Here is a 13,856-nt window from a genome sequence, read left to right on the forward strand (position 1 = left end):
GGAGAAAGCGAGTTCTGGTCTGGAGACATGACTCCAAGATCACTGGTCATCCAGGTCAACGCAAGACTCTGAAACTCATCTCCAGGCATTTCTGGTAGCCTAGTCTAGAGGGATGTGCTGGACTACGTCTCTGCTTTTGCAGTATGTGCTCAAAATAAGACCCCTCAAGCCAAACCTTCTGGTCTTCTCTTACCATTTCTGCTTCCAGAGACTACCTGGTAACATCTTGGGATGGATTTCATTACCGATCTGTCCCCCTCTACCGGTTATACAGTGATCTGGGTAGTGGTAGACCGGTTCTCTAAGATAGCACATTTCATCTCTTTGCAAGGGTTCTCGTCCGCTATCAAGTTTACCCATCTATTTGTGGAGCAAATTTTTAGGTTGCATAGTCTGACGTTCACCATTGTGTCTGACTGTGGCATCCAGTCCACGTCTAGGTTCTGGAGAGTACTTTGTCTATTCTTGGATATAAAGCTGGACTATTCCTCGGTGTACCATCCACAGACCAACAGCCAAGTAGACCGAGTGAATCATGAGTTGAAGGCTTACCTTCAACTGAGTCATCTGGCGCCTCTCTGTTTTTAACCTCAGGTTCCACTACCTGTGCCAGTTCCCAGATGCCAATGTCAAAGCTCAAGAATTCTTACAAATTTGGCATTGACTATGAACATCTTGGCAAAGTCCGTGGCCAACAAAAAAAGGAATGTGGATATCAAAATGAGGCCAGCTCCCCAGTTTCAGCCAGGAGACAAGGTCTAGCTCTCCTCTTGGAACATTTGACTGCATGTGCCATCGGCCAGTGTGCTTGACACATTCTAGGCCCCTTTGAGGTACTACAAAAGATAAATCTGGTCACCTACAATTTGAAGCTACCACCCACCTTGCAGATTCCTAACTCCTTTCACGTATCACTGCTCAAACTGCTAATCCATAACAGGTTCTCCAGGTTCACCTACAGATGTTCCAGTTTCAGTTGGTCCTGATGAGAAGTTTAAAGTCAAGGTGTGACGTCCCACACTCCACCCGGAGTACGGGAGGTCAGCTGGGTATTGATTTACACTGCCACCCTGTCCACGTGGGCACAGGAAGACTGGTAAAGCTGCCACCAGCTTCTCGTTAAGATATAATAATACTATATCGGGCCAGAAGCCCGCCCCGAGTGATAGCGTTAGCTTGCGAACAAGGGCGTGTGGGTACGTTGATCGAGACAAAAGAACGACCACAGATTAAATAGGATATTTAATTGCCTTAAGGGCGCACTAAACAACACACAATATACACAGAATAATATATACAGTGGTCAGAGACAAAGTACAGGTGGTAGCACAGACAGTTTTAGCAATTGGTCGTTACCGTAATTTGGGTGGTAAAGTGAAGCATGGGAGGCGTGTGCTTGCTGCGTTGGTTTTTCAGGAACTTCTCCGACCTATCGTCATGGCCTCCCTGGACAAAGAACAATGGGTCCTGCCTAGCCCCTGGGATATATACACCTGGCCGACACGCCCCCCTCCCAGGTGTGGGCTGGTCTCAGCTACTCCCCCTTGGGCTTACAGCCCAAAACCCCTATAACCCCAAAGTGAGTCATATCTTCCTAACACCGGGTCATAGGGAGATGGTTCTGGTACCATTGGGTCTGGCTGGGCCCCTAGGACGTTTGGAGACCAAACACGACTCCTTTACCCAGCTCGGTCTACCAGTTCTCCGTATCTCCCTATCCCGGGCTCCCAGAGAGGAGTAAGACGCAGAGGGACGTTCGGGTGGGTCAGACGATTCAGAAAATATACTTTTCAATATGGCCAGGCTGCAGGGAAATTCTATAACTCATTATGGAATTATGGTGCCACTCAGTCTGGAGATATTTGCTCTGATCTAGGTAGGGGGATTTATTATCAGAGTTTTTGGATGCCTGTTGGCCTTCAGGAGTGATAATTTTTACACTTAGGGACCTGGAGGGCTCTGGACACTAGGCCCCCCTGCGGAGTATGGCTTCCTGGCAGATGGTGAGCCATGGGCTTTATTGATATATAGTTATATCAATATATTGATGAACCATACTCCCTTTTCCTCACACAAGGATATTTTGGACTTTGAGGTTGTCAAAAGCAAGTGGTACCTCCTTGTGGATTGGAAACATTGTGGCCCAGAAAAGACATTGTCGGAGCCAGAGTAGAACATTCATGCTCATGCTCTGTTGAAGTTCTTTTCCTTGCACCAAAGAGGGGGAGGACTGTAACGGTGGCCAGTTGCCATCCTCTTGCTCACCACCAAGGCACACATGGGCACCCTCTCTGGATTTAAAGGTTCAGTGCCTTAATTATCCCCACCTGTGGCTTAGGTATATAAGGAGGCTTCCTGCACATGTGCCTTCCCTAAGCATTGAAGTCATACGGTCCTGCTAAGGTCCCTCTGCTATTTTGCTGAGCAGGTATTCTTGAGTTTCTGTATCTGTTCTTACCTTTTCCGGTGTTACTACATTTTCTGTTCGGCTGCATTCCCACGTTCCGTGATCCTGACGGATCACGGACATGGAATGCATGTACCGGAGTCCCCCCGAGCCCGGACAGCATCTGTAATTAGACTGTATTCTTATGCTTATGAATTGTGCTTATGAATACAGTCTCCCCCGCTCCCAGCATCTAATTACAGATGCTGTCCGGGCGCGGGGGGACTCCGGTACATGCATTCCATGTCCGTGATCCGTCAGGATCAAGGAACGTGGGAATGCAGCCTTCTGATTCCTAGTGTTACTGCTGTCTGCTGAGAGGAACAACACCATCGGGGACTGGGAGTTACCTACAATCAAGTTGGCCCGGGAGGAATAGAGATACCTGATGAAGGGGTGAGGTTCTGGTAATAATCTACACCGACCATAAGAACTTGACCTACCTCCAGATAGCCAAGCAGCAGAATCCCCAGTAATCCTACATTTTCCGTTCTATTTCCTGTGTCCTAGTGTTCCTGCTATCTTGCCCTATGCCCTGCATGTTCCCCTCCTGAGTATGAACCTGACTCAACCCGTGTTTGTACCAGTTCCCCGTTCCTGAACCAAATTACCTGCATTCACCTGTGTCTTCGTCTCCAGCATCTGTCACCTGCATCCGGTATGTCCTTTGTCTATTTGCCTGTACTGTCTGTTTGACCACCCTTACCATCTGTTCTGCCCGGACCAGCTGCCACGTGTTCCGTTTGTCTCAAGCGGTAGTGCTCTGGCATGTCCTCCGGGAAAGCCTGTCTCCATCAGGAGTATCTTGTAAAGAACCGAAGATGTGCTTAGACAACGCCTAATGACGCGGTAATGATACATTCTTCAGGCATCATAGCATACATGTGGACATTCCGACCAGCTCTTCCAAGTGCCCACTCATGTTCATCCCCACCCGATGCTGGTGGTGTCACACTCAGTACTTATACCTGGCCAGTTGTTGGTTCCTCAGATATATGTATTTCAGAAAATAAAATTATAACAATAAATAAGCCATCCGGCTCACACAACCTCAAAAAAGAAATTCAATCACCATCTGTGTACAGACGGCAGACACACATCGGCAAGACAATGGGGGAGACATACGGAGAAGGGACGGGTAGGGGAACCTAGACCTATGACTTATTAGTAGACCCAGTAGTAATCATCCAGTTCAGCTGCACCATCCAGGTGGCTGCCACTACCACCTTCCAGTGTCTCACTTCCACCTCCACCCAATTTACCAGCTGACTGTCCTCAGGGGTGATTCTAGCCTCTCTGCTGCCCGAGGCGAACTATAGGATGACACCCCCCCCCCCCCCCCGTCAATCCGCCCACATTATAATCCACTACTGCCCCCCCCCCCCCACTGCTGTCCCCAATAAACATAATGTTTGGTCCCTTGCTGCACAGAGGATGTCAGGAGAGGAGGGGGCTGATCTTATAGGGGAGGTCACAGCAGCACAGAGGAGGTCAGGAGAGGAGGGTGCTAATCCTATAGGAGAGGTCCCAGCAGCACAGAGGATGTCAGGAGAGGAGGGGGCTAATCCTATAGGAGAGGTCCCAGCAGCACAGAGGATGTCAGGAGAGGAGGGTGCTAATCCTATAGGAGAAGTCCCAGCAGCACAGAGGATGTCAGGAGAGGAGGGTGCTGATCTTTTAGGAGATGGTCCCCCTCTTCCCCCCCTTATAGATGGTCCCCTCTCCCTTATAGATGGTCCCCCTCTCCTCCCCCTTATAGATGGTCCCCCTCTCCCCCCTCCCTTATAGATGGTCCCCCTCTCCCCCCCCCTTATAGATGGTCCCCCTCTTCCCCCCCTTATAGATGGTCCCCTCTCCCTTATAGATGGTCCCCCTCTCCCCCCTCCCTTATAGATGGTCCCCCTCTCTCCCCTCCCTTATAGATGGTCCCTCTCCCCCCTCCCTTATAGATGGTCCCTCTCCCCCCTCCCTTATAGATGGTCCCCCTCCCTTATAGATGGTCCCCCTCTTCCCCCTCCCTTATAGATGGTCCCCCTCTAATAGATGGTCCCCCTCTTTCCCCCCTCCCTTATAGATGGTCCCCCTCTAATAGATGGTCCCCCTCTTTCCCCTCCCCCCTTATAGATGGTCCCTCTCTGCCCTTTCCCTTATAGATGGTCCCCCTCTTTCCCCCCCCTTATAGATGGTCCCCCTCTTTCCCCTCCCCCTTATAGATGGTCCCCCTCTGCCCTTTCCCTTATAGATGGTCCCCCTCTCCCCTCAGACCCCCCCCCCCCCCCCCTGCACAGCAGATAAAGCAAAAAACAGCACATAACTCACCTGCCATCCGTTCCCCCGTCGAGCCCTTCTGGTCTGGTCCCGGCTGATGCGTGGCTGCCGGGGGTGTCCCGTCCTGTCCCCGGCAGCGCGCGCATCAGAGAGCTCCCTGATGCTCTCTGATGCGCGCGCTGCCGGGGACAGGATGGGACACCCCCGGCAGCCGCACATCAGCCGGGGGACTAAGGTTGCATTCCACGTTCCGTGATCCTGAAGGATCACGGACGTGGAATGCATGTACCGGAGTCCCCCCGCGCCTGGACAGCATCTGTAATTAGATGCTGGGAGCGGGGGAGACTGTATTCATAAGCGCCGCGCTGTAGTAACAGCACCGCGCGGCTGATTCATTACAGTGCTGCACTTATGAATACAGTCTCCCCTGCTCACAGCATCTAATTACAGATGCTGTCCGGGCGCGGGGGGACTCCGGTACATGGTACAATCAGTGGCGGATTATAATGTGGGCGGCCGCCCGAACCGCCCATGTTATAATCTGCCACTGAATGCCGCCCCCATGATGACAGCTAGTGGCGCCGCCTGAGGCAGACGACTCAGGTCGCCTCATCATTGCGGCGCCACTGACTGTCCTCACTCAACTCCACCTCTTTTTGTTATGGTGGACTAACTCCTGTAGGACCCTGAGTCATTTCTCAGCCTAGAAATAGCATCCTACCAAAAGACTTTGAAAATTCTATACTACGTGAGTTGGCACGACCAAAATGTATCAAAAGAGTACTAGTCCGCATCAGATCCGACCCAAATGTATCAAAGATCTGGCTACAATGGACCGCAGTTCACAATCAAATGTACAGAAACAATTATCCTTTATTACATGAATCTGGACAAAACAACATTGAAACCACAAAAATAGCAACTATCACAATAGACATAAGTGAAGCACTGTGCCCAGCACTGTCTCACTGCTCAGGAACTCCAGCGGGGCTCGGGGATCTCTTCCAGCGATTGCCCATTTAGTCAATTAGTGACTAGAGCCGGATGTAGTATAAGTCACTGACCGGCTGAGTGTGCGATCCATCGGCAGGGTCAGACTTTTTCTCTCGAGTCATGATGACATCGAAACTCTAGGGGGGGGGAAATAAGTTCTGGCAGATATCCTGGAGCCTGTGATGCGGTACTGCGGAGGCACGGGGAGAGGTAAGTAGTGCTTGTTTACTATGTTCCCCCCGTCCCTGTCAGCATACAAATTCTTAATTACCCCGAAAGTTTCCTTTAGGGTGCCTTCACACGTACAGGATCCGCAGTGGATTTCATGATGCGAATTTGCAGCGAAATCCACTGCGGATCCATTACCCTGTATTTTCTATGAGAAGACATCCCACTGCGAGTAAGTAAGTTAACCAACAGCCGGAGGATACTGTACCTGCTCCGCTTGCTTCGGGGGTTCCCGGTTGGACGTCCCCCTCAGTGTGCTGCCCAGCCGCAGCCACTGATTGGCTGAGCAGGATGTGTAGACGCCAGGAACCACCGTAGCAAGCGGAGCGGGTACAGTATCCTTCAGTTTGTGTTTAACTTACATACTCGCAGCGGGATGTCTTCTCATAGAAAATCATTTATTTATAGCATCATTTACTTGTGTTACTGCACCATTTTTGTGAATACGCTGCAGTACTGCAATGAAACTCCAACATGTGTGAACATAGCCCTAACTTCACTGCACACTTCTGCACAATCAGTGAAATCTGTGCAACACCTGCTTCTGGCCGGTCAGAGATGGTGAATCACTCAGGGGATTAGGGGATCCAGCCAAGCCTCCTGCGACATCACGTCCTGCCCCCTGTCTGCATAATGAGCCTGTCCTCAGCAAACACACACAATGTGAGACAGAGGCATGGAAGATTTGTTTCCTAAGGGCCCTATTCCACTGGACGATTATCGTTCAGATTATCGTTAAATCGTTCGAATCTAAACGATAATCGTTCGGTTGAAATGCAGTTAACGATTAACGACCGAACGAGAAATCGTTGATCGCTTTATAAGACCTGGACCTATTTTTATCGTTGCTCGTTCGCAAATCGTTCGCGTTGAATAAGACATCGTTCGGTCGTTCGCAATAGATACGAATGCAATAGCGAATAAATAGCGAAGAAAAAACGATCGCAATTACGATCATAAGTAACGATTATCGTTCAATGGAAATGAGTGAACGTTTTCAGGTCTTTCGCAATAGTGGTCGTTTGCGATCGTTAATCGTTAATGATATGCAAACGATAATCGTCCAGTGGAATAGGGCCCTAAGGTGGGAGAGCAGTGGAAGCAGGAGACAATGTGGATTGGCACAGAGGCAATTTTTCTTCACTTCCTGGATGTCAATCACCGTACAGATACGGTAATACATTGTATAGACACATCTATATAACTAATAATGTATTTTTAATAGAAAACAAGTTTCTATTTTCCGGAGTTCCCCTTTAAAAATGGTGGCCTATCCTGAGGACTGGCCATCAATATTACATCAGTCCAACTCCCAGCATCCTTACCGATCAGCTGTGTCTATTATCTGAGGTCCAACATGTTTTTATATCCAAAAAGTTCTCTTTTGAGTTCTCTTTGGTTTCATGAATTTTTTTTTATATATGAGATTTTAGATGTTTAACGAGAGTTGATTTTGCAGTGAAACATTTTCCGCAGTTTGTACATGAAAATGGTTTCTCTCCTGTGTGAATTCTCTGATGTTGAGCGAGTGACGATCTCACAGTAAAACTTTTCTCACAATCCGGACATGAAAATGGCTTCTCCCCTGTGTGAATTTTCTGATGTACGACAAGATGTGATCTCCAAGTGAAACATTTCCCACATTCTAAGCATGCATATGGCTTCTCCCCTGTGTGGATTCTCTGGTGTTTAATAACATCTGATTTCTGAGCAAAATATTTTCCACATTCTTGGCATGAAAATGGCTTCTCCCCTGTGTGAGTTCTCTCGTGTACAACAAGATGTGATTTCAAAGTGAAACATTTCCCACATCTGGAGCATGAAAACGGCTTCTCTCCTGTGTGGATTCTCTGGTGTTTAGCAAGATCTGATTTCTGAGTAAAATATTTACCACATTCTTGGCATGAAAATAGCTTCTCGCCTGTGTGAATTCTCTGATGTAGAACAAGTTTTGGTTTCACAGTAAAACATTTACCACAGTCTGAACATGACCATTGATTATATTTTTTGTGAGCATTCTGATGTTCAACATTCTTTCTGTAACTTTTATTGTCAATTTGTGATGGATCAGTAGACAGGACTTGTATAACAGGATGAGATGGCAGATCTGTGCTGTGAGAGGCTGGGGGTATATCTGGGGTAACAGAATGTTCTTCATATATATCTTGTGTGATCTGACCATCTGCTGTAATATCTGGAGATATCTGATGTCCCTCTGATCTCCGGGTACACTCACCTGCCAAGAATAAAGATGGTTTTATCATTTGAGTAATATGTATTTTTTATTTTTTTATTGCATATATTAACATATTTTTTGCAACTTTATAAGTGCACAGAATTATTCTCACTGTCCCACCATCTGAGTATACACTCCCTCATTCACATATAGATCTTAACAAAAGCTATAACACTACAAAGTCCAGCATATTCCAAACACTGCAGAATATGCCAAATTATTACTCTCTCGTCTCTTTTTATATGTAATGGCCCTAAGGATCTATCATCTTTTACAGCCACCAATATTACCTGTCGGTGGGGACACAGGAGGCTCCCATTCCCCCTATACCAGGGGTGGGTTAGGCCAACTTCACTATAGAGTGTATGGGGGCCTTTGGACCATAGGTCACTCCATTAAGATTTTTTGTTTTGCATTTGTTAAACAGGCCATGTTGTTTCAACAAAACTTTGCATAGATCAATTGTATGAGTGAAAGAAACTTTTTAATATATCTCTCTCTCTCTCTATATATATATATATATAATATATATCAGACAAAAATGTTTCCTTCTCCTGCTATCTACACATTTACCTCCCAAGTCCTAAATTTTTACATCAGGGTCATATGGATACAGCACTGCTCCTCATGTACGCAAACAGAAGCTTATGCTTAAAAGTATGGGAATTGTAAGGACAGTCACCCTTATTAGGGCTCCATAGGGCTTGATATCGGCCTCCTGCACATAGGTGTATTCTATGTCCACATCCATATTGTTATGTATATGTGTTATCTACTCACCTGTAGTGATGTCCTCCTTATACTGCTCATCACTGCTCACATCTGTCTCTTCTTCTTTTTTTACGCTTATGTCTGCAGCATTAAAACAGTCCAGATCCTTCCCAGTAGGAATGTCCTCCATATATTGCTCATCACCCCACGTATACCCCTCTTCTTTTACTATTATGTTTATACCATTAATATTGTTCCCATCTTCCCCCTGATTCATAAGATGTGAGAGAAATATTGTAAAAGTCATCAGACAGTAGGAGAAGTCAGGTGGGATGTACAGATCATAGGGAACATCTCCATCTACCTGATCCTGATCCTGTGGGAGAAGAGGACGGGGACATCTCTCTGGTGCTGTTCTCTTACTGGATCTGACTGGAGGGAACACATACAGAGACTGAATTCATTCTTTCCATCCAGATAATACAGAGAGGAGGTGTGTATATAGTCCTGTCTATTACCTGCTGATGGGAGGGGCTGCTGATCCTCCAGCATCACATCCTTGTACTGATCCTTGTGTCCTTCTACATACTCCCACTCCTCCATGGAGAAATAGACCGCCACGTCCTGACACCTTATAGGAACCTGACACACACAATGATCACACAGTCATCCCCCCCACCCCTCCAGTGGTGTTACTGTATAATGTCCCAGCATTCCCAGCAGCCACAGTCTCACCTCTCCACTCAGCAGCTCCACCATCTTGTTGGTGACTTCTAGGATCTTCTCTTCCTCCATTTCCTCATGTATCAGGGGCCCCGGGATTGGGCTCAGGGTTCTTCCCCATCCTTCACCCCCAGGGGCCCCACAGCGCCCACTAGAGGACTTCTTCACTACTGTGTAATCCTGTGTATGGAGAGACACATTACTATCACTCCATCCATTCCCAGAATCCCTCACCTCTCCAGTCCTATCCATCTGTTATTCCATAGATAAGAATGATGTCATGATGACATCACTCCCAGAATCCCTCACCTCCCCAGTCCTATCCATCTGTTATTCCATAGATAAGAATGATGTCATGATGACATCACTCCCAGAATCCCTCACCTCCCCAGTCCTATCCATCTGTTATTCCATAGATAAGAATGATGTCATGATGACATCACTCCCAGAATCCCTCACCTCCCCAGTCCTATCCATCTGTTATTCCATAGATAAGAATGATGTCATGATGACATCACTCCCAGAATCCCTCACCTCCCCAGTAAGCAGGAAGAGTATGTGTAGGGTGAGGGTTATTATCCTCTCGGCCATCTTGTCTCTGTCTCTCTCCATGGTTGATGGGTCGGTCTCTTGTATAGAAGATATCAGCAGAGGATCCTGGAGTGGAAGAACCTAAATAGAAAGAAGAAACAATGTAAGTAAGGGTGGTTTCAACACAAGACGGATCGCAGCGGAAATCTCGCTGCCAGTTTTGCAGCGACATCCGCTACAATCCTAGGTCCTGTCAGTTCCTTGTTAATACATACTTGCAGATCTCTCAGACTGCTGTGAGTATGTAAATCCCCCCCCAACCTTTTAACAGGCTGCCAGCGTATACATTACCTGTCTTCAGTCCGAAGACAGCATGGGGTCTCAGCTTCCTGTTCTCCCGCCCAGCCAATCAGTGCATTGCCCCGCCGCAGCGCACTGATTGGCTGAGCACCGGGCATCACCTAAAGCCCCCAAAGCAAGTCGGAGCGGGGACCCGGTACAGTATGTGCGAGTATGTCAGCTCATTGAAGTGAATGGGCAAGTATCCGCAGCAGATTTCGCTGCAAATTTGCAGTGAGAAATCTGCTGCTGATATGTTATGTGTGAAGCTACCCTAAGGGGTTAACCCTCCTGCTGCCCCCCAGATCCTTCCCTCCACCTGCAGAGCTGTACAGGAGCCGTGTGCTTTCGGTAGATGCTAGAGTGTATCCTCTCCTTTGAGGTGTGATGTCACCAGGAGGGGCGGGGCCTCGACCGGAAGTAGGAAGTAGTGAGCTGCTGCACCATTCACTGTGCAGAAACAGAGTGAAGGAAGCTGCAATATCCATAGTAGCATGGAGGGGTATACAGGGGAGAGGACTGGTGTGTGGGGTCTGTATACAGGGGGAGAGGACTGGTGTGTGGGGTCTGTATACAGGGGGAGAGGACTGGTGTGTGTGGAGTCTGTATACAGGGGAGAGGACTGGTGTGTGTGGTCTGTATACAGGGGAGAGGACTGGTGTGTGGGGTCTGTATACAGGGGAGAGGACTGGTGTGTGTGGGGTCTGTATACAGGGGAGAGGACTGGTGTGTGTGGGGTCTGTATACAGGGGGAGAGGACTGGTGTGTGTGGGGTCTGTATACAGGGGGAGAGGACTGGTGTGTGTGGGGTCTGTATACAGGGGGAGCGGACTGGTGTGTGGGGTCTGTATACAGGGGGGAGAGGACTGGTGTGTGGGGTATGTATACAGGGAGGGAGAGGACTGGTGTGTGTGGGGTCTGTATACAGGGGGAGAGGACTGGTGTGTGGGGTCTGTATACAGGGGAGAGGACTGGTGTGTGGGGGGTCTGTATACAGGGGAGAGGACTGGTGTGTGTGGGGTCTGTATACAGGGGAGAGGACTGGTGTGTGGGGTCTGTATACAGGGGGCGAGGACTGGTGTGAGTGGGGTCTGTATACAGGGGGAGAGGACTGGTGTGTGGGGTCTGTATACAGGGGGAGAGGACTGGTCAGTGGGGTCTGTATACAGGGGGAGAGGACTGGTGTGTGGGGTCTGTATACAGGGGGAGAGGACTGGTGTGTGGGGTCTGTATACAGGGGGAGAGGACTGGTGTGTGGGGTCTGTATACAGGGGGAGAGGACTGGTGTGTGTGGTCTGTATACAGGGGGGAGAGGACTGGTGTGTGTGGGGTCTGTATACAGGGGGAGAGGACTGGTGTGTGGGGTCTGTATATAGGGGTGAGGACTGGTGTGTGGGGTCTGTATACAGGGGGAGCGGACTGGTGTGTGTGGGGTCTGTATACAGGGGGAGAGGACTGGTGTGTGTGGGGTCTGTATACAGGGGATAGGACTGGTGTGTGGGGGGTCTGTATACAGGGGATAGGACTGGTGTGTGGGGGGTCTGTATACAGGAGGAGAGGACTGGTGTGTGGTCTGTATACAGGGGATAGGACTGGTGTGTGGGGGGTCTGTATACAGGGAAGAGGACTGGTGTGGGGTCTGTATACAGGGGAGAGGACTGGTGTGTGTGGGGTCTGTATACAGGGGGAGAGGACTGGTGTGTGTGGGGTCTGTATACAGGGGGAGAGGACTGGTGTGTGTGGAGTCTGTATACAGGGGGAGAGGACTGGTGTGGGGTCTGTATACAGGGGAGAGGACTGGTGTGTGGGGTCTGTATACAGGGGGAGAGGACTGGTGTGTGTGGGGTCTGTATACAGGGGGAGAGGACTGGTGTGTGGGGTCTGTATACAGGGGGAGAGGACTGGTGTGTGGGGTCTGTATACAGGGGGAGAGGACTGGTGTGTGTGGTCTGTATACAGGGGGGAGAGGACTGGTGTGTGTGGGGTCTGTATACAGGGGGAGAGGACTGGTGTGTGGGGTCTGTATATAGGGGTGAGGACTGGTGTGTGGGGTCTGTATACAGGGGGAGCGGACTGGTGTGTGTGGGGTCTGTATACAGGGGGAGAGGACTGGTGTGTGTGGGGTCTGTATACAGGGGATAGGACTGGTGTGTGGGGGGTCTGTATACAGGGGATAGGACTGGTGTGTGGGGGGTCTGTATACAGGAGGAGAGGACTGGTGTGTGGTCTGTATACAGGGGATAGGACTGGTGTGTGGGGGGTCTGTATACAGGGAAGAGGACTGGTGTGGGGTCTGTATACAGGGGAGAGGACTGGTGTGTGTGGGGTCTGTATACAGGGGGAGAGGACTGGTGTGTGTGGGGTCTGTATACAGGGGGAGAGGACTGGTGTGTGTGGAGTCTGTATACAGGGGGAGAGGACTGGTGTGGGGTCTGTATACAGGGGAGAGGACTGGTGTGTGGGGTCTGTATACAGGGGGAGAGGACTGGTGTGTGTGGGGTCTGTATACAGGGGGAGAGGACTGGTGTGTGTGGAGTCTGTATACAGGGGGAGAGGACTGGTGTGTGTGTGGGGTCTGTATACAGGGGAGAGGACTGGTGTGTGTGGGGTCTGTATACAGGGGGAGAGGACTGGTGTGGGGTCTGTATACAGGGGAGAGGACTGGTGTGTGGGGTCTGTATACAGGGGGAGAGGACTGGTGTGTGTGGGGTCTGTATACAGGGGGAGAGGACTGGTGTGTGTGGAGTCTGTATACAGGGGGAGAGGACTGGTGTGTGTGTGGGGTCTGTATACAGGGGAGAGGACTGGTGTGTGGGGTCTGTATACAGGGGGAGAGGACTGGTGAGTAGGGTCTGTATACAGGGGAGAGGACTGGTGTGGGGTCTGTATACAGGGGAAAGGACTGGTGGTGGGGGGTCTGTATACAGGGGAGAGGACTGGTGTGTGGGGTCTGTATACAGGAGGAGAGGACTGGTGTGGGGTCTGTATACAGGGGAGAGGACTGGTGTGTGGGGTCTGTATACAGGGGGAGAGGACTAGTGTGTGGGGTCTGTATACAGGGGGAGAGGGGACCAGTGTGGGGTGTCTGTGTACAGGGGTTCTCTCCCCCTGTATACAGACCCCACATACCAGTCCTCTCCCCTGTATACAGACCCCCCACACCAGTCCTCTGCCCCTGTATACAGACCCCACACACACCAGTCCTCTCCCCTGTATACAGACCCCCCCACCACCAGTCCTTTCCCCTGTATATAGACCCCCCACCACCAGTCCTCTCCCCTGTATGCAGCCCCCACACACCAGTCCTCTCCCCCTGTATATAGACCCCCCACACACCAGTCCTCTCCCCCTGTATATAGACCCCCCACACACCAGTCCTCT

General features: G+C 49.9%; 1 protein-coding gene across 1 annotated transcript in view; it reads right to left on the reverse strand.

Annotated features, from left to right (window-relative positions):
• Nucleotides 1-7,013: 7,013 nt before the first annotated feature.
• LOC138786629 (zinc finger protein 665-like) overlaps nt 7,014-13,856 on the reverse strand; it is a 35,519-nt gene continuing 28,676 nt past the window's right edge. Inside the window, exons 7-9 of the mRNA XM_069963611.1 lie at nt 9,247-9,339; nt 8,952-9,150; nt 7,014-8,171 (exon numbers count right to left, since the gene is read on the reverse strand). Of these exons, the coding sequence (XP_069819712.1) occupies nt 7,351-8,171; nt 8,952-9,150; nt 9,247-9,339 (1,113 nt within the window). The 3' untranslated portion in view covers nt 7,014-7,350. The remainder of the gene's footprint in view (nt 8,172-8,951; nt 9,151-9,246; nt 9,340-13,856) is intronic.

The sequence above is a fragment of the Dendropsophus ebraccatus genome, chromosome 3 (genome assembly GCF_027789765.1).
Source record: "Dendropsophus ebraccatus isolate aDenEbr1 chromosome 3, aDenEbr1.pat, whole genome shotgun sequence".
NCBI lineage: Eukaryota > Metazoa > Chordata > Amphibia > Anura > Hylidae > Dendropsophus > Dendropsophus ebraccatus.